This window comes from Argiope bruennichi, chromosome 11 (genome assembly GCF_947563725.1).
Source record: "Argiope bruennichi chromosome 11, qqArgBrue1.1, whole genome shotgun sequence".
Lineage (NCBI taxonomy): Eukaryota > Metazoa > Arthropoda > Arachnida > Araneae > Araneidae > Argiope > Argiope bruennichi.
This window is the reverse complement of record NC_079161.1, coordinates 7,845,666-7,866,993: the sequence shown is the minus strand read 5'-3', so window position 1 is coordinate 7,866,993 and position 21,328 is coordinate 7,845,666. Positions and strand designations below refer to the sequence as shown.

The 21,328-nt window shown below is 31.4% G+C and overlaps 1 protein-coding gene across 3 annotated transcripts in view; it reads left to right on the top strand.

The window, feature by feature from the left end:
- Window positions 1-21,328, top strand: part of LOC129957470 (sodium/potassium-transporting ATPase subunit alpha-like) — a 173,154-nt gene that overhangs the window by 129,128 nt on the left and 22,698 nt on the right. For all 3 annotated transcript variants that reach the window (XM_056069789.1, XM_056069790.1, XM_056069791.1), the window contains exons 8-15: window positions 1,910-2,178; window positions 5,860-6,058; window positions 10,040-10,151; window positions 12,296-12,428; window positions 14,978-15,170; window positions 15,706-15,881; window positions 18,445-18,581; window positions 19,501-19,718. In XM_056069789.1, coding sequence (XP_055925764.1) covers window positions 1,910-2,178; window positions 5,860-6,058; window positions 10,040-10,151; window positions 12,296-12,428; window positions 14,978-15,170; window positions 15,706-15,881; window positions 18,445-18,581; window positions 19,501-19,718 — 1,437 coding nt within the window. The remainder of the gene's footprint in view (window positions 1-1,909; window positions 2,179-5,859; window positions 6,059-10,039; window positions 10,152-12,295; window positions 12,429-14,977; window positions 15,171-15,705; window positions 15,882-18,444; window positions 18,582-19,500; window positions 19,719-21,328) is intronic.

The following is a 21,328-nucleotide window of genomic DNA, read 5'->3' as shown; positions in this document are numbered from 1 at the left end:
TATATAAAAAAAAATCAATCAAAGAAATCAGCAAAAAGTTATGTAAGAAATAATTCAAATAAAAATACAATAATTAATAAAATATAAAATATTATATAAAAAATAAATTATTGATTAATTTAAAGCATTTAAAGATTTCATCACTGCGACTTGATTTCATGGGGAAAATGCCCGCATCGTTTTGTTTAAGCAATCATTACTAAAAAATGATTACAAACATTCAAAGTTGTTTTGAGTTATCAGCAAGATTTTGAATAAATCATTTGATAAACTTCAATACTAGAAGGCGTTTGCTTTACAATTCTTTCTATCCAAATTAAAAACATATTTCTTCCCATTTTCATAAAACTTTTGGCATTTAACGGCTATTTTTTGTTCCCCACACAATATTCAATATATTTTATGTATAAATTCAAAAATATGACATTTTATAAGAAATTATTTCCGGAATTTGAAACTTGCAGCAACGTCTGCTAATCCCTGTTTTCAGTTGTAGACATCAAGTAAATTCGTCAATATACACGCACAATAAAAAGAATCCATTTACAACTGCAATTTTTCCAGAGATTCACATATCTTTAAAAAAATTAAATCATACTTTGTTGCAAACCTTTTCTTCGTTCAAGAAAAAAACATTTTATACCATGATGATGGAGAAATATTTTTTAACCAAGCTAATCTTATTCGAATAGCTTTTTCCATCTCTCTTACCCTTTGCAGCGCACTACTTTTTAAATTTTAAACTCAAATAAAAAATATTATCGATAACCTATTTAGGCCTATAGGCGAACACAGGTTAAATTCCGTGAAGATTGTACTTATCGTTTTGATTTTGGGGGTGTTCCATCACCTGGAACACTGAGCCGCTAGAGCTTAGAAAAGTACAACAAAGCGAGCATTGCAGTAAAGCGCGGAAATATCTCTAAAATTTGAATTGAAAAAGGCACTATGTTACACCTGTGTAGAGTTAGCATAATCCAAGATGCACAGATGAAGGCACACTCAGGTTCGCTATTGAAGGGCAATTTTTGAATCTTTTTTATGTTTCGGATAGTGCTTTTTATTTGTTTTTTCAGCGCCATTTTTAATACAATTAATTTGCCAAAAAAGATCTATAATTGTATTTAAAATAAAAAAAATAAACTATAATATATATTATTAAAAATATTTACTTATTAAATAAAACGAACTGTAGCGAAACTCAAAACACAGAGCAGGAAACTACATGCAGCTCTAAATAAAGATTGCCAAGGCTATAGATAAAAAAAAAGAAAGAAAAAAACCCAAAACTCCATACCCATAGTAAGGGTTGATCATTTCCAGGAATTCTGACCCTCCAAAACATTATTCCTTGAATTGTGAATACGAAAAAAGGAAAAGAATAAAGGAATAAGTAGTTAAAGATACATCCAACAAAATAAAATTATAATTATTTTACTAACAATTACTTTTCACTAGAAAAAAAATTAACAAGATTCTTTGAAAAAAATAGACTTTTACATAGCTTGCAGTATCTAAAAATTATGGGTCAGGTTGACTTAAATTGTCATCTATTATTAAAAAAGAAGGTTAAAAGTTATTCTTAAACATTTTTAACCATTTATAGTTGAATTTAACGATTTTAGAAGCGAGCGAAGTTAAATGTTCCATTTAGTGGAGTATTACGCCGCAAAGGGTTAACCCGTTCACTACCATGGGCATCATCCATTGTTCACACATACTTTCTAATTGTACCGAACCATCTATCTCATTAGATGGTTCCTTCTCTACTATAATTAAGTGATAGCAAAGAAGGGATCATCTAATTAGATGGATGATTCGAATATCAGGCGTAAAAGGTGGCAGTGGACACGATTTGGCAGATATTTCACTAAGCTGTGTAATTAAAATGTGATTCTCCTCTCCGCAGGAACCTGTCGCGGAGTCGTCATCAACACCGGCGACCGCACCGTGATGGGCCGCATCGCCAACTTGGCGTCCGGACTGGAGATGGGCGACACTCCGATCGCCCGAGAGATCGCTCACTTCATCCATCTGATCACCGGAGTGGCCGTCTTCCTGGGATTAGCCTTCTTCATCACGGCCTTCATCCTCGGATACCACTGGCTCGATGCCGTCATCTTCCTCATCGGCATCATCGTCGCTAACGTGCCGGAAGGACTGCTGGCCACCGTCACGGTCAGTTGCAGTCACTCAATTCCATCCGTCTCTCATTTCAAAAATCGGAGAAAAGAGTTTCGATGTCTTTAATCACTGAATTCACACTTCAACGAAAGCCGCTTTTCAAATCATCATAAGAAATGAAATAACTGTTTTTTTTTTATCGCAGAAAAAGACATCTTATGTAAATAAGAAATTATTAAACTTATTAAGAAATTGATTTTTGTAAAATGCAAATAGAATGCAATAGAAATCTAGAAATTTTATTTTCCCACATAAGCTTCAAATGTTTAAGAAATCTATTGATTTAATTTAGTTATATCAATTAACATCCAATTTGGAAACAATAATAGAGCTGTTTTTAGACTGATTACTTAATGTCGAGGCCTGATTAGATGATAAGGGCAATATCCGAGCTACCCTCTCCCCAAACTTTCACACCATACCAACGGGAGGACGTTTAGTCTTCCGTGCGTGCAGATGTGCGAGCAATTACACGACAGACCTTTAATGAAATCAGGCCTGTCACCGAAACCAATCAGATATTTAAATGCTGATCAGATTGTAAAGCAATATATTAAATACAACTTTTCAAATGTTTTTATTCCACCGTCTGAAGATGGCTTTATTTTTCATTTATGATAGAAAAAAAAGAACTAATCATTGGGGGACAAATCAGTAGTATTTTGGAAGGTGAGGAGATGTCCCACTCAAAGCTTTGCATTAAATATTGTGTCTGGCACAATGCTTAGATGGTAATCTTCCCCATTCCATGTTTTCGTCCATAAGAGGCCCATTGCGGTTCTTATTTTGCCAAGACATCGATTTCCGTCCAGTTTCGACTTTCTAATTAGCAAAATTCGTACAAAGTTCAATCAAGGATCAACGACTAATTTGGAACAATGAACGCCCTCTGTTGGCTCATTAGAAAACTTCGCTCCAGAATGATTTGGTTACAAGATGCATAATCTGAAACTTATCTTAAACATTTTATTTTTCTATTAATCGTATGGAAAAACAAAATCTAAATTGTGGAATCTCATATAATGTGGGAAATGTCATCCTTCAGTAGCTGAATGTCGTGATTGTCCTTACAACAATTTGCTCCGCCAACTGATTGTCCACCATAGTCTAGTGAAGCAGAGTGGACAACCTTTACTTCTCGTTTTCTCTTGTTCTTTTGTTATCTCCTCACTTTATTGTCAGGCTGTTGATCGTTAAAATGCAAAACGATATTGTTTTAACTACAGAATCTGGAGTTATTTAAGGTGTACGTACACACTAGAAGATTTTTTTTTAATTTTAACTTTAAAAATCCAGTTTTTTCACTGTAGGTCATTAATATATGTTTAAACTCATTTCAGTGAGGAAAAAGTCATATTACACTAATTATCAATTAATTAAATACTTAATGAGCTAATGAGCATACTTTTTGAAACATGATATCTTAAATTCTAATTTGTACAGACACGCAACTCTAGTTGGAAATGATGCCTAATATTAGTCTTCATGTTGTCTGCCTCAATCAAGTTATAAAAATATATAGTTTTTTTTACCAATTTTTTCATCAATCGTAAATAGAAAAAGCGAGATTTTTTCTGTCATTTTAACTTTTAAATAACTATTAAAATTGTATTTCTATAAATATAACTTTGATTGAAGCACAAAACATCCACTGTTTCCTACAGATTATTTTGATATATAAATAATTGCATTTGGTTAACTTCTAGTTGAGTTATGATTGTTTGAATGAAGCAACATAATGGAAAAATATCATTCTTCATAAAATGAGTTTTAAAAAAACCGAAACTAGAGTTTTTAGTGAAAATACCTCAAGAAAAATAATTATAACTCGAGAAATATTCCGAATATTGACACTATCTTGATATCGGTTGAAAGATAAAGGATCAGACAACATTTTGAAGCAATAAAAATAATGTTCGATATTTTAAACGATTTTCGAAGTTTCAGGTGTGTACGCACACCTTAAAAAAATATTGTGAAAATTACAGCGTCTGTATCACACTCTGATCTTGACTTCAATAATACTGATAAACACATTGGTATGCACGTTTATGACTTACATTTAAAAATAAATTCTATTAATAAATTAATTTAAGTGCAATTCATTATAATTCAGGTTTAGATTTGCACAAAGGCGGATAATTTAACGTAAACAGAAGATAAATGAACCGTATAAAGTTCAAGAATTAATAAAAAATCAAACAACACGATTTAAATTCCATTATATAAACTAGAATTATGTTACCAAAGAATATATATATATATATATATATATATATATATATATATATATATATATATATATATATATATATATATATATATATATATATATATATATATATATATATATATATATATATATATATAACGCTGATATGCGTGACAAAGAAATCGCTCTTATTATTTATCTCCGAATAGAAGCAATTAAATGTAAACAAATCGTTATACGAACTACTTTATTACACTTTTAAAAGCTGGCTTTAATTTAACGCTTCGCTCATTAATGAATCTTAAAAATATTAATAGAATTGCTAGAGTGGGGACTCGCCGCATTCCCCAAAACTCCACTCAGTCAGAAGAAACAAGATGTAAATGACATCAAGAAATAGAAGTCGAAATTTTAATCGAGCGCAAAAATAGACCAAAACGTAGCCAAATGAGTAATTGTTATAACTTACCTCCCGATATTGATGGCCATATCTTTCAAAATTGTTATCTCAAAAACTCGGTTTTGCATTGTCTTAAAACTCAAGAAATTACCTTTTTAATGATATCACTTTTTTTGCACAATCTTTTTCTTTATTTCTTATATTTTTTATAAATTTAATTCACAATGAGTTAACAGTGTTTTTAATGTTACATTCAGATTCACCAATCAAAACATTCAACCACATAATTTTAAAATTAAGATACAATAAATGCCTACTTTGGACGGAACAATAAAGAAAAAATATTTATTTATCATAAATCATTAAATAAAGCTCTAAATAAAGCAACGAACACCTCACTTTGATACATGTATCTAAAATAAATTATTTCCTCGGGTTTTAAATCTTATATACTAAGTGGCAGGTAAGGTGCATCCATATCCGAAGTCGGATTCAGGCATTTTACAGCTCTAAGCAGTTACATTATGTGGCCTTTTAATTAACTGGTCCATTTAGTTTCACATTTCAGTAAGTTTTTAACTCAATTAACATGTTAATGATTCGTTTTATTTTCAGATTTTGTTTTAAGGACCTTGCAAAAATGTATATATAATTTATGTTTTAAGGCTAGCGAATGATTCAGAATACCACCATTTTATTTAGCAAACACTCAATGTTTATAAATATTGCTATAACAACTTGGACATAATGAAGCGTACAGGAACACGATTGTACTTGACAATATATTGATATTTTTCAAATAATTCACATAATTTGTATTTTTTGCAAATTTATTTATTTGGCAATAGATTAATAATATTCGTTAATTTTAAATGTATGCATCATTCTTTGCTGAAAAGAATTTAAATTAAGCTCTTTTCAGCAAAGCTTTGTGTTAAAGGATTGCTTTCTTTCCGCTATTAAAGCATTAATGATTGCTTTCCTTTTTCTGTTAAAATATTAATGAATGCTTTCTTTCTTTCTGCTTTTAAAGTGTTGAATGATTGCTTTCCTTCCGCTTCAGGTCTGCTTAACTCTCACTGCCAAACGCATGGCTCTGAAGAACTGCCTTGTAAAGAATCTGGAGGCCGTGGAGACCCTCGGGTCGACATCCACCATCTGTTCAGACAAAACAGGAACCCTTACACAAAACAGGATGACGGTGGCCCATATGTGGTTCGACAACCAGATCATAGAGGCTGACACCACCGAAGATCAGTCAGGTATCCACACTTCTTAATTATCCGGGGAAAAAAGGTCTGCCATAAACACTTTTGTTTTCTAAAAGATTGTTCAATCAGATTTCCATTGCGTTATTACAAACGGTATGAGTTACGAATGAAAGCTTTATTTATAAGCAGCATTTTAAAATATGTTCCTTTGATGCTTAAATAGTAAAATGCTTTGTTACAATAGATATGAAATGTATAAATTAAAAATTATAACTTCCCTTAAATAATAGTTATATAGCCAGTTATAAAACGGCCAATAAGACAACGCATGCCCAGAAAGGGACTGCTTTATGTTTGCCACATTTTCATAATTCATTTTCAGATAGATTCAGGCATTCCATGCTTGGCTATAAATTACCGTTTTGGCGTCCTGAATTTTTCTTTTTCACTGCGTATCGTATTAAAATGATGAATATTTACACAAAAAAAAACATCGTCAAATAAAAAAAAAGGTCAACATACCTAAATTTGGAAAACTATAGAAAAGAAAAGGCAAATTAAATGGAGAAAAAAACATCAGAAAGAACAAAGAGCAAAAAATGTTGGAATTAATCTATGATAAGTGATCATTTTTTTTACACCAAAAGAAGAAAAAAAAAGCCAAATTCTACAAACGCATGCGCAATAAGAAAAAAATACAATACAGCGGCATATTGTTGTCCTGCCCGGACAAGTACATGCCATGGACCGAACAGCAATTTTCAGCCTTTCTGCACATGCGCTGCCTACTTACAATGCATGACAGTCTTATAATTGGCCGAGCGTAAACCCACCTTAAGGATGACCAGGGTAAAATGGGAATGTACACCAATCTTTTATTTATTTATCAAAAACGTGCGCTTTTCCAAATAACAGTGAAAACAATAATCCTAATCATTGAGGGCCTGAAAACCATGTTGGCACCTTCTCATTCTATGTACAAGTAAATGGCTTCTTACGAGACTGACCATTCTAGACGAATAATTCTCAGTTATTTAATGTCATGCTTTTTTAAAACAAAAGATGAATAAGGCGCTCAGGATTAAAGTATCCCTATTTAAAACACTAAAAAGAAAAAAAATCGGCGAACAAGAGAAAGAAGAACGTCTATCTTAGAAGTATGCAATATGATTAAAATAAGAATTTATGCTCAACTTATGTACTACAATGTTCTTATTTATGACTAGGGTTATCAATTTTCAACTTTTAGAGAATAATGGAAATCTAAAAAATTTAACACAAGAGTTGCTTGTTGTGATTTGTCAATTATTTTCTTAATTTGAATTATTTTCCTACCTTCAACTGATAAGTAATTAGAAGGAAATGGAAATTTCATCAGAGACAATCTCCACCTTATTGAATGCTGGATGATCCACTTAAGCCCAAGATTTACATTCCCTATGCAGCCAATTCCCACTATTTAGAGAGCTGGATGACCCACCTAAATCCAAAACTTTCATCCTCCATACAACCTATTCGCACTCTTTAGAGAGCTGGATAATCCATCTAAACTTTCATCCTCCATACAACTCATTTCCACTCTTTAGAGAGCTGGATAATCCACCTAAATAAAAAACTTTCATACTCCATACAGCCTATTCCCACTATTTAAAGAGTTGTACTATTTGGATGATTCATCTAAATCCAAGATTTTTGTCTTCCATTCAGCCTATTTGTCATCCAATTAGATTTTATACAGAATGAACTGTATAATCATTAATATATGAAATTCTGATGTCTCACTTTATTTTTAAGAAAATATTCTTTTTTCTTAAATGGTGTCAGAATAAAACAAATGGCTGTCTTCTTCGAAAAAATAAATGCATTTCTTCTCGACATTGCTAATGTTCCCACTTCACTTTTAGCGCCGAATGTAATCAGCAATTAATAAGGTCACATTTTCTTCCGTAACAGCCAGAGACAGCTACTCTGATAAAAACCATTAGTTAAAAATGAGGCACTCAGCCAATATGTCCCATACGGAGAGTAATGATTCTTGGCTCTAGTTAGCTTAGACCCATACTAAAGCTGGAATTGTAATGTCATCAACGTATCCCATTCTTTGCAACCATGAGGTCAATATGAGTTCTGCTTTAAGATTAGCCTATTTTGAAGTATTTATGTATTTAAATCAACAAGAAGTATTTTTTATTTATTAAAATACAAACAAATGTTGCCTACATTCTATTTAAACAGGAAAATGCAAATACCATGATGCATTGCGATTCTTTTTAAATTATATGAGGTCAAAGCATGGCCATTAAGAGTAAGTAAGGCACAATCAAGATGAATCAGTCATTTTTAAAACAAAAGCAAATCTCCTATAAGTATAACTGAATATCTTATTCTAATTCCACAAGCGTTGTAAATTTAAATATTGTAGGTATCTTGAAAGAAATAACCTTCATAAGCATAACAGAAAATATTAAGTAATGAAATATCATGGTACGATGGGTATGCAAAAATACTAATATACTTTCATATAAATAAAATGACTCAATAAAAATATTAGAAATTAAATAACTGACTTATACCCTGAACTGTATATTTGCTTTTTTTAAATAATAGGTTCAAAATATGGAGTTTTAAAAAAAATTTATTAATCCAACTTCCTAATTAGATGGCATTCTATTTGGAATATTTATTAATATTTTAATTTCTATAACAATAAAAGGGTATTTGAGATATTGGCGAGTTTTTAATTGATTTTTGTATTTTAATTTACTCAATACTTTATTACGAACTCAAAATTTAAAAAAATAAAGGATTCTATGCGTGAGTCAGACTTATGGTGGTATGCGATGGGACTAAATACTGACTTATGCGAAATAGGTACTGAGTATAAATTAATATTCGCTGTAGGCAATGAAGTGAACCTGTAAATAAAACTAGAATGTTTTATTTCCGACTTCTTCTTATATGTATTCAATAAAATGTCTATTGTATTAAAACAGAAACACAGCAACAGAAAACCGCATGTACACTTTGAACCTTTATTCCTTGAATATATTGTTCCAAAATTTCATAGAGGTCAAAAAGTTTGATGCAAAGACCATACACCAAATTTCATTTATCTAGATTATCACAATTTAGAGTTATCTTATTCCCAGACTACAACTCTTCGACGAATTTGGTTTAAAGACTGAAATACATAAACAATTCTTGTGATGAAATCATCTCAAATTTCACCGCGAGACACGGGTGAACTTTTTATTTAAGGATTTCGATCAAAATATGATGCAAAGACATTTAATGTAATAAAACTTTATCCCAAATTTCGAACATCTTGTTTCTATTTTTGACTATCATGCTCGCATGTATCCGAATCGATAAACCTGGTATAGACGGATTTCGTCCAGAAGAAAATATCAAAATTTTTTATAGAAGGTTCATTTGTTTGTTAACATCGCATATCAAATTTCATCCATCTAGCTTTCTGTTTTGAATTGCTGTTCTCACAGATTAGTATAATTCCAAAATTGACTCATTCGGCAAGCGACAGTCCAAAATCCGGTGATTGCTCACCATTTCAAAGCTGAATTTTTTAACAATTCAACACTTTCTTTTTGTATACTTTGTACTCAAGATAAAAACGTAGCAATAAAAAGGCCTAGTGATATGACAATATATAACCCTAATGTTCCACATTCCAACAAAATTATGGAAACTTTTAACACTTTCAGGCATAATTATTTCCTGAATCTCATATAAGTATTTAACGCTTCATGGGTCAGTTTTTAAACTACTTAATGCATATGTATTTAATATTAATTAAAATTTAATTAATACTTTGATACAAATGGTTCAGAAAACGAACCATTGTGCTCGTAAGAGTTAAAGACCAAACACTTACAAATATGTCTATTAAGAAACGAGTTATTTTGATTATTAAGAGATTAGACAAAGTGTTTTTATTATTAGTGAATATGCACACAAATAAATAAAGTATAAAAATCTTACCTTTGTCCTTTTTTTTTTTTTCGTTTTTTCCAGGTGTGCAGTATGATAAAACGTCGCCCGGCTGGAAAGGTTTGTCCCGTGCTTGCTGCCTCTGCAGCAGAGCCGACTTCAAAGCTGGACAAGAAAATATTCCCATCCTGAAAAGGTAACGGACACAGTTAATTATAGGTTGGACAATCCTCTATCCAAAAGGAATCAGTGCGGGAGGGGGGGGGGAGTCCCTAAAACTTTCCCGAATAAAATCTAATAAATGAATCCCAGAAAACTCCTTGCATCTACCTTTACATTTACCTTTTTTTCAGATTTATTCCATTTTATTTTTAATTTAAATTTCCAAAAGATTAACAAAGTTCGTCATTAAAACGACGACTGATGTGGCTCTAGTTTTATTAAAAATTATAATAAATTCAAACTATAATTTTGAAACATCTCAGAATGCTAATAATTTAGATTCGTTTCGTTTGTCTTTATATATTTTTAAAAATTTATTATTAATAACTGCATATAATTTTATGACTTTCAAATGTAACACTTATATAAATGTAGTTTACAGATATAGAATTTTTAACATTTGAAGTCTTAATTATAGCATATAATTATTATAAATTTTTTAACTGAACACAAATTCCTAGATATACTATATAAATTTAATTTTGAGGTAAATCATAATTAATATAAGATTTCTAAGCAATTACATGTTGCTAGTTGTGTTACAATTTGGCAATAATACCTGGCACGTGTTGCCAACTGACATCTATCAAGACCGTTTTTTATTAAAGGATAACTAAACAAAATAAAAGTTCTAGAAATCGGTCTGTCAATACTTAGAAATCAGGAGAATGCAAACAGTAAATAAATAAAAAAAATTAAAAGTAACCAGCAAACCAAAAGTTTATTTATTTATTACAAATGCCCAGAAAATTGGCTTTAGATCTGTAGCTTTTCAATATGTCAGAGTCACAAGGAAGGGGACAAAGCCGTAGCAGATTTAGAGTTAATCAGGTTGCACCGCGTGAAGGCCTGCTACTTTACACCCCACAAGCCAAAAGTGAAAGTCTAATCAACAGACCAGAAGTTCGATGTGCTCCTCCAGTCAGATACGAATGAGTTGACGTGCACGAACTAACATTTTGCTTAATTATTATAATTTCAATGTATGCATTGGCATACATTGTTTAAATAAAAAATCCGGGTGAACCGGAGTTTAACCCCCTTTTTCGCCAAGTTGCGATAACGCGTCAAAGCTGGCAACAACCAGACTAGGAAACCTATTATCTTTCGCCTTTATTATGCGCTATAATTGGACATCTGCTCCCTCGATTTTGAAAATTTCGCAAAACATGGCGCAAGACCATTGTTGGCGAGTTGGCGGTTTTTGAAAATTGCGCCAAGCAGGAGGTTAATCTCCGGTCGTACCAAAAAGTCGAATATATCCAAGATAACTGCAAGATAAGTTGATTACAAAATGGCTTAATGTAAATATTTAGCATATTCCCTTTTTTTCTTTTAGCAAGATAACGCCATTTTAAAAGTGCTTTAAAGTACGACTCAAATGTATACGCATTCAAATGCCTACCACATAAACAGATATCATTTCAAGGCATTCATTTTTTTCATTTTTAGTCAGAATTGACTTCTCAACTTTTGTTATTTACCTATTGAATTAACTAGCCTACACACAAGATTTAAAAGGAATCTTAAATACTAGCTTATAAGAAAGATTAGTATCGTATCTTATAAAAAGTATCTTAAGTAGTATCTTTAAAAAAAGTTAAATAAAAAAAATCTTAAATCAAAAGTACTTTATAGTAGTTAACAAAAAGATAAATTTAATATATGTAAAATAAGACCTTTTACAGTCAATTCATCAAGCTTTCTGCGTTTGAGGATATTCCACTTTTTTTTTTTTTCAACACAAGTTATGTAGCGCCTATTATGTACAGCTACAGTTATTAACAAATACATTTAAAATATAACGACTAAGCAAAATATTAGTTCTTACACGCGAGTTCGTTCATATCTAGTTAATTCCTAATATCCAGTTATTAGTTACAATATACAATCACTGTATTTGCAGACAATAATATTCAAAATTAATGTATTACCTGCAATGATGTGGAAATAGAGGATTACTTATAATTACTGTCATAATTTTGTCTCAAAATAAAAATGTTCATAACTCGGAATTAGCGGTTTTATTAAACTTTTTTAGTTTAAAAATCTCAGATAACAATCAGAAAAGTTGTTAGTTCAACTACAGATAAAATTTATTTTCTTTTTTTTCCACAGGGAATGTGCCGGAGATGCCTCAGAATCGGCCATCCTCAAGTGCATGGAACTTGCTGTCGGAAATGTGGCCGCATACCGCGCCAAGAACCCTAAAGTCTGCGAAATCCCTTTCAACTCTACAAACAAATATCACGTGAGCTATTTTTTAAATCGTCTGCCTCCAAAGGATTTCATTTTCTTTTTTAATATACTTTGGGGATCCTGCTTTCATCAAAATGACGTCGCGGTTTAAGCTGCGCGCTCGTGCAAGCGGATGAATCATGCGATGCACGAGCCAACTGCTTTTTTTTCTGTATTCAGGAGATTTACATATATATATATATATATATATATATATATAAAGTTTTCCTTAATGTTTTTTAGATAAAAATGATATTTTTAAGCCGTTTTTGAATTGAATATCTGGACAGTCAGTCATCCATAATATTTATAAAGGTATAAAGATATTAAGACAAAATTGTAGTTGTAATATTTAAATTTAAAAAAAATTCGATTAATTCGCATAAAAGGTTTTTTTTCTATATAACCCCATAAAAACAGAATTAAATTATTTTTAAAATCAAATAGGGCCATTATCATATCTGCAATAAAGAAAATAAAACTACTGAAAGATTTTATAAATAATTTACAAAAAAATCGTTTTGATGGTAAGAAATTGTATGCTTGCTATCTTTGACATAAATTAAAACTAAATCCATATTAATACACTAACTACCTTGGTTAGAAAATATTTGATCCCGACGAGGCCCGTTAACAATCAATCTAATGAAAAAGTTAATTATATTACGTAACTTTATAAATGGAATTAAAAATCAAGCGATTTCGATGGAGTTGCAAAGTGTTTCATTTGCATCCACTATACTGTTCCATTATTTGTACTATTCAGATTCAATCTCTTTCTTAAGTCGCTGCATTTTTATTTTTTTTTCAAATCGCAATTTAGTGAAATTGATAATCATTTTTTGCGTTTCAAAATCTTAAATTTCGAATCCAAATTAATTAATAGGAATTATGAACTTCAAAACTATTTACAGATTTATCAATTTAGAAAGAATAAAAATGTAATATCTTAAGGAATCTTGATGCAATAATTAAATAATTTTACAAAATTGTATTTGTTAGCAAGACAGTATATATAATTCACTATTTACTAATCGGGCTATAGTTAATTTTGAAATGGTTCCATGGAATTTTCAATTCATAAAAATACCATAAATACGTCAAAAGGGAATGTGAAGTAATCTATTTCTAGCTTTGCAACTCACGACATTTATTATTTTGAAGATATTCTTTTTTTTTCATAAAAAAGGTAACCTTGGCTTTCGAAACATGCAATTATTTCTTTGCGATACAGTAAATTAATGAATTCTATCAAATGAATTATACTACTACGTTCAAAAGTTCGGAAATATTAAAATTACTTTCCAAATCTAAATGAAATTATGCAATCAATATCAGTTACAAGGGGAAAAAGCCGAATTTCGAATATAGTTTATATACAATTATGTGCCCTGGTATAAAAAGATTTTTAGTGGGATTTTTCAAATTAAGTCAGCATATGACGAAACATTATCGAGTCAGTTGGATAGTATAAAAAGCGCTGAAGGCTCAAATAAGAACTTATAAAATATAGAAAGTGGTGAGGGGTCAGAGTATCCATTGCCACAGTGAATAAATCGCCATTATCAAAGAAAATGAAAAAAAAATGCTCATCGGGTAACTGATACAGAAATTGAAGAACTGGTTGAGTTAAACAGCAGCATGACTCGATGCGATAAGAGCGACTAAACATTTAAAAAGTTCATTCGTCTGTTTTCTCTCGTATGTTTATGTGCTGGTTAATAGTCCCTCTTGGTGTCAAAATATTGTCGCATAGATGAAGTTAGCGTAGATAAACCGTGTGTTAACTAAAGTCAATGATAACATTAGCAAATCACAGCTCGAGACTTTATTCAAGGAACTGAACCTTACATCTGTAGTTATCCACAAGAGGAAATGACTCGAATCTTCCAGATTTAAAAAGATACAGAAAATATAAGAACATTCTAGGACAAACGAGAAATAAAAGAAAGTAAATCAATAGCAAAACAATTTTTAGACAACTTGACTGTAGTCAGATACGATTACGAACTGTCGCTTTCAGTTCATAGCATTCTGCTACTGACCCATTCAGTCCGCGTCATATAAAAGCAAGTTTTATTACAATATTACTTTCTATACTTGCATAAATAGCTTATTTACTGATCTCTTTCCATGTCATTTTTCTTTCTTTTATTTTTTTTATTAATAATTTGTTAAAAGAGCAACGATTCTCTTGTATTAAAAAGAACAATGAACAGCAAAAAAGCACAACAGGATATTTGAAAAGGAGGCATATTTGTATGATTGCCTCCATGCATTGTTTCCCAAGATAGTTACTTCGAAGAAAATGCAGATAAATGAATTTTACCATTCCACATACACATTTTTATATAAAAAGTTTAAAATGCACAGTTGCAAAAAATAGTTGCTTTAAACAATCTCTATCTGTACCAGTTCTTCCTTAATAAAGTAAATCCCAGAGTTTTTTTCAATGTAATAGTATCCACATTGTAAAGGCTATTGTTTTCAAAAATTTATGTTTAACCCTTTTCTGTTATGGTTTGCCTACTCTAATGCTGCTTCTGTTCTAAATCTGCGCAGGTCACGATCCACGAGATCGAAGAAAACAATGAACGCTGCTACCTCTTGGCCATGAAAGGAGCCCCGGAGAGAATCCTGGACCGTTGTTCCACCATCTACATCAACGGAGAGGAGAAGGTCATGGACGATGAGATGAAAGAGGCTTTCAACAACGCATACCTTGAGCTTGGAGGACTCGGCGAACGAGTCATCGGTAAGGCGAAATGAATCCTTTATTTAGACTGTTTCAAATAACTCCGTCAATATTTCGAAACAGACAGCTCCAATCTAAAGCAAATACAACGTCTGGATCTTTCTAGAACTGATCATTTACATAATTATATTTTCGCTAGGTTTCATGCGCTTTTAGTTTAAAGACGAGGTGGATAAGGGTTGATTATCCATTTGATTATCACTCATGACCCAATGATTCATTAGGTGATTCATTATTGACCCAATGATTCATTAAATGGATAATGATTGATTATCCATTTGAATCTTCTTTACAGAGTGAATTTGAATCTTCTTTACTGAGTGAATTTAAATCTTCTTACTTCTTTGGCGTTCATTAAACTAGCATCAAATCATTTGACTCAAATCGACTGTACGAATAAATAAACAATAAAATGCATCGTTCTTATGTAAGATATGACTTTATGCAGTGGGGAACACTTTTTGTTATTGAATGGACAATTACATTCATTCTCTATCCTCGAACAATTTATTAATTCTGGCATTTTACTTTGTAGGTTTCTGTGATTTCATCCTACCAGCGGATAAGTTCCCACCCGGCTATCCTTTCGACGCTGACGAACAGAACTTCCCCCTCTCTGGTCTTCGATTTTTAGGACTCATCTCGATGATTGATCCTCCGAGAGCAGCGGTGCCAGATGCAGTAGCAAAATGTCGAAGTGCTGGTATCAAAGTAAGTTGACATAACGATATATTTTTTACACGTATCTTCCTTCTAAGAACGCATCAGACGATCGTAACTTCTCAACTAGAATTTTTACTTAAAGACCTGAGTTTCAAAAACAGATACTGTTACAGTACAGATGACAATTTCGAAAGAAATGTAACTTTTATTATTTTCTCATATACGAAGAATGGAGGAAATATTTTAATCATAAACAACTTCGAACTCCCGAATTTGACAAATCTGCAAGTTTTAGACTTGCCTGGGTTCGAAAAATATATCTCTGGAAAACTTATGTTTGTGAAAAATATCTACAAACGCTTTGAGCTAGATGGTTGAAAATTGGTACATGGTAAATGACTTAAATATATTACACCAAATTTGTACATTTTTATCAAATTTTGGGCAAAGCCCATTCAGAAGAAGTCTATGTGTCCTGCTGTTTGAATATAAAATAACAATAAACCGTGGAGCGGTAGATGAATAAAATTCGGTACATAGATTTAGCTCAAACCTATCAAAGTTTGAGCCAAATTTAACAAGTGGTTGAACGTGTATCGGTCTATACTTTCAAAAGCGTGTAAAGCAATAACTCAAAAACCAAAAATATATCAAATTTCATATGAGATTTTGTGACTGTAACTCTGCATCGAATTTTGGTTTCAATCGACTGTGAAAGAACGCATCTAAAACACGAATTCACCTTTATAAAAGATTATACAAGAAAGTTTTGGGTAGATGATTCCCGTGAGTTTGTTAGTTAATGTTCTTCACATCTAAAACATGAATTCACCTTTATAAAAGATTATACATGAAAGTTTTGGGAAGACGATTCCCGTGAGTTTGTTAATAAATGTTCGAAAATATAGTACGTGACAACTCTTTTACGGAAACTCATATAAATACATAAAACGTAATCACACAAAAAGTCGATTACTTTTTAATATATTCTGATTGTTTTCAAGGCTATATGATCAGGAAAAATGAGCATCACTTAGTGTTCTCCATACACCCAATTTTTACACACATTAGAATCCTATTCAGCACTATTTAATCGGAAGTAATGATATTTATCTTTGTTTTCATCATTATATCTAGTTAATATCAATCCACTATACAATTAGCTTGTACATGCAATAAGAACATATTCAAAAGTATTCAGCTGAACATGGTATTGCATCTCTTAACATTTCCCATACTGATAACTTGAAAAGAAATTTGAGTCACAATCAGGATCGTTTCCCTGAATGCAATATCACTTATGATCCCTCATGTTGCGAACCTGATTTTTCATTGAGAATAATACCGAATATAATTCTTCTATCCAAGAAATAAACTATTCTGTTTTTGTGGTAGCTGTCTATATGTAAGGGTAAATTTCTTATTAAACAAAAACTTTTCCTACTAAAATATAGAAATTCCTCTAACAGCATCAGTGATGTCAATATGCTTCTAAAACATCTGCACGAAAAAATTTAATTTACAATTTATTTAATACTAGATGAATTGTAATTTTTATGTGGAGAATTTTATCACTTCTAATACATCTCTAAAACTCCATGAAGACAAGTTTCTTTGGCTTAAAACTGGGAGTAACTAAATATCTCTATAGTATTTTACGGTTATTATCTTTTGAATGATTCTCTCATTTACAAACAGAATATTTGTTGTAAAGGCAGTAATCACTTAATGAAATAAATTACCACGTAGTTTCTTGAACATTAAGTTGTAACAAACTATAAAAATTTTTAAGTAATTAATTTTGAGCTAAATCAATTACTATGGTGCTGTGTTTTTATATATACAATATTTCATGTCAGTAAGACACGTTTACTTTTGTTTAACTTAAATTTAAAGATTAAAAATAATATCACAATAATAAAAAAACGCCATGATATTCGTGTAACAATATGCAGTTATTGGAAATAGCTTTGATAAGGTAACATTCAACAATTCTACATTACACTGGTGCTGCTTTTTTTACATATATACAATATTTCACTCCAGTAAGGCATGTTTATTTTTGCTTGACCTGAATTTTAACGAAAATTGAAATTAATATCACAGTAATAAAAAAAATCGCCATGATATTCATGTAACAAGATATTATATGCAGTTGTTAGAAATAGTTCAGACAAGACGACATTGAACAATTCTTTTCTTAAAACATTTCTATTTCTCATATAAAGTGATTAAAAATATTAAAATAAAGAAATTACGAAATAAACACATATGCACTAAAAAAGAGGACAGACCTTAGGCTTTAGTCAAAATTCTACAACAGATAAACTTTTCTGAAAGAGATAAAAAGAATTCGATTATAATGTGACACATTTTTTCATTATAATACAATTGAATATTTTGCATTTCACGCATTTTTTGTAAAAAAAAATACGTGAAAAATTTTAATTGGTTTGATTTTTTTTTTCATATTAGAATAATTACTGAACTGTTTACAAATATTGTAATTTGAAATTTTATCACTTGATTTGAAAACAAAAAGCAACTGTTATTATTTAATTGTTTATATTTAACTGTTAACTGTTATTATTTAACTGTAACTGTTATTTAGGTCATTATGGTGACTGGAGATCATCCCATCACTGCAAAAGCCATCGCAAAAGCAGTAGGCATCATTTCTGAAGGAAACGAAACTGTGGACGACATTGCTCAAAGGCTTAATATTCCTGTAGAAGAAGTGAATCCGAGGCATGTGTACTATTTTTGTAAAAAAACATGAAATATATTTGCAGGTATTGAATACAGCTGTGCACCCAGTAACTAGTTACCAACACCTAGTAGCACACAAATACTATACAATATTATATGACATTTATCAATATTCGCAATATTGTATAGTATTGTGGAATATTTATTAATATCATATAATATTGTACCATATTGTGCAACAGGCTTGCTACCTAAGACTCAGTCTAATTCATGACTGTAAACTGTATTCAATTGTATGTGCTCAGTTTTGTAGAATTCATAAGACACATAATCTTTGTATAACATACTTCTAAGGTAGTTACTGATTTTCAAAAAGTATTGCATCATTTCTTTCCGTAATATTTTGCAAAAACTACACATATTTGAAAATGTGCAGCAAGAAACTGGTTCTGCAATGCATATTTGCGTTCAGTTTAAAGATTTAAAAAATCACGTAAATAAGAAGACTTAATTGAAAATTTTTCAATTAATATGACTCATGTATAAGAAAGAAATTCCAATGTCTTGATGAAGCATTTGCTTATTTCTTGGTATGTAATATCAGAAACTTAACATTTATTTCAAAATACAATTTGCCATAAAGGATCAAACACTGGAATATGACATTTGATATAAGAGCAAGATGTGTCAGTAACCATTATCACACATAAAAAAATTTTATTCATTAATTTTAACTAGAACTGCCCTTGCTTGCAAGATTCTACACTCACATTAATGAAATTTGTGCGATGAAATTTGAATGCCTGCTTCTCATTAACATAATAAAATGCAACTTTAGGGATAGCTAATGTTAATTATATCATTTTAGAAGATTTACATTTAACCACACAAAGTAATGTAGTAAACTATGTGTAATATAGTGTACATTTGAATCATGAACTCTGATTTATAATTGCAGAGATGCCAAAGCAGCCGTCGTCCATGGTTCTGAGCTCAGAGACATGGCCACTGACTACCTGGACAATATCCTGAAACATCACACAGAGATTGTATTCGCCCGGACCTCCCCCCAGCAGAAACTGATCATCGTAGAAGGATGTCAACGACAAGGAGCCATCGTTGCCGTCACAGGGGATGGCGTGAATGATTCTCCTGCCCTCAAAAAGGCCGACATCGGTAAGAAAGCACAAAGGTCTCACAATGAGACTTCTTCTTTACTTGGAAGGGAGTGGAATACAGTACTTTTGATAAAATATTTTTCCTTCATTTATTGACCAGCGCACTTGATATCTAAAAGTAGTAAATCTTGTAAGATCTAAAAAAGAAAACTGCTCGCTCAAGGATGTCACATAAGTTAGTTATGCAAAATTAAAATGAATTTTAACTTTTGCACAACATACTGCAAATGCATCTTTACACTACAACACTCTTTTGAACCTCCTAGAGGAGTATTTGTCATGTTTGTCCCATTAGGAGGCATTGAACTCCTGCCCTCAAAAAGGCCGACATCGGTAAGAAAGCACAAAGGTCTCACAATGAGACTTCTTCTTTACTTGGAAGGGAGTGGAATACAGTACTTTTGATAAAATATTTTTCCTTCATTTATTGACCAGCGCACTTGATATCTAAAAGTAGTAAATCTTGTAAGATCTAAAAAAGAAAACTGCTCGCTCAAGGATGTCACATAAGTTAGTTATGCAAAATTAAAATGAATTTTAACTTTTGCACAACATACTGCAAATGCATCTTTACACTACAACACTCTTTTGAACCTCCTAGAGGAGTATTTGTCATGTTTGTCCCATTAGGAGGCATTGAACTCCTGCCCTCAAAAAGGCCGACATCGGTAAGAAAGCACAAAGGTCTCACAATGAGACTTCTTCTTTACTTGGAAGGGAGTGGAATACAGTACTTTTGATAAAATATTTTTCCTTCATTTATTGACCAGCGCACTTGATATCTAAAAGTAGTAAATCTTGTAAGATCTAAAAAAGAAAACTGCTCGCTCAAGGATGTCACATAAGTTAGTTATGCAAAATTAAAATGAATTTTAACTTTTGCACAACATACTGCAAATGCATCTTTACACTACAACACTCTTTTGAACCTCCTAGAGGAGTATTTGTCCCATTAGGAGGCATTGAACTCCTGCCCTCAAAAAGGCCGACATCGGTAAGAAAGCACAAAGGTCTCACAATGAGACTTCTTCTTTACTTGGAAGGGAGTGGAATACAGTACTTTTGATAAAATATTTTTCCTTCATTTATTGACCAGCGCACTTGATATCTAAAAGTAGTAAATCTTGTAAGATCTAAAAAAGAAAACTGCTCGCTCAAGGATGTCACATAAGTTAGTTATGCAAAATTAAAATGAATTTTAACTTTTGCACAACATACTGCAAATGCATCTTTACACTACAACACTCTTTTGAACCTCCTAGAGGAGTATTTGTCATGTTTGTCCCATTATAAGGCATTGAACACTTTAAATTTTGATGTTTTTTGGCAGCTACACCGTTTTCAGTTATTGTACCGTTAAAATAATTAGATTTTATCCCTCTCATTCAGCAATTAAGTCTGTTAAAATTAATATTCTTAAAACCATCTCATTTACTCACTTAATGTGAATTGTTAGAGCGGTTGCTAAAAGGAAAGGAAAAAAATTGTAATCCCGTGGATGGAGGCAAAAAACGTACATTTTATACGGTAATGATTTAAAAAAGGGGAAACCAATTTGTTTCGAAATTTCACTTTTACAGGATTTTTGAAATGTCGAACCATACCGCT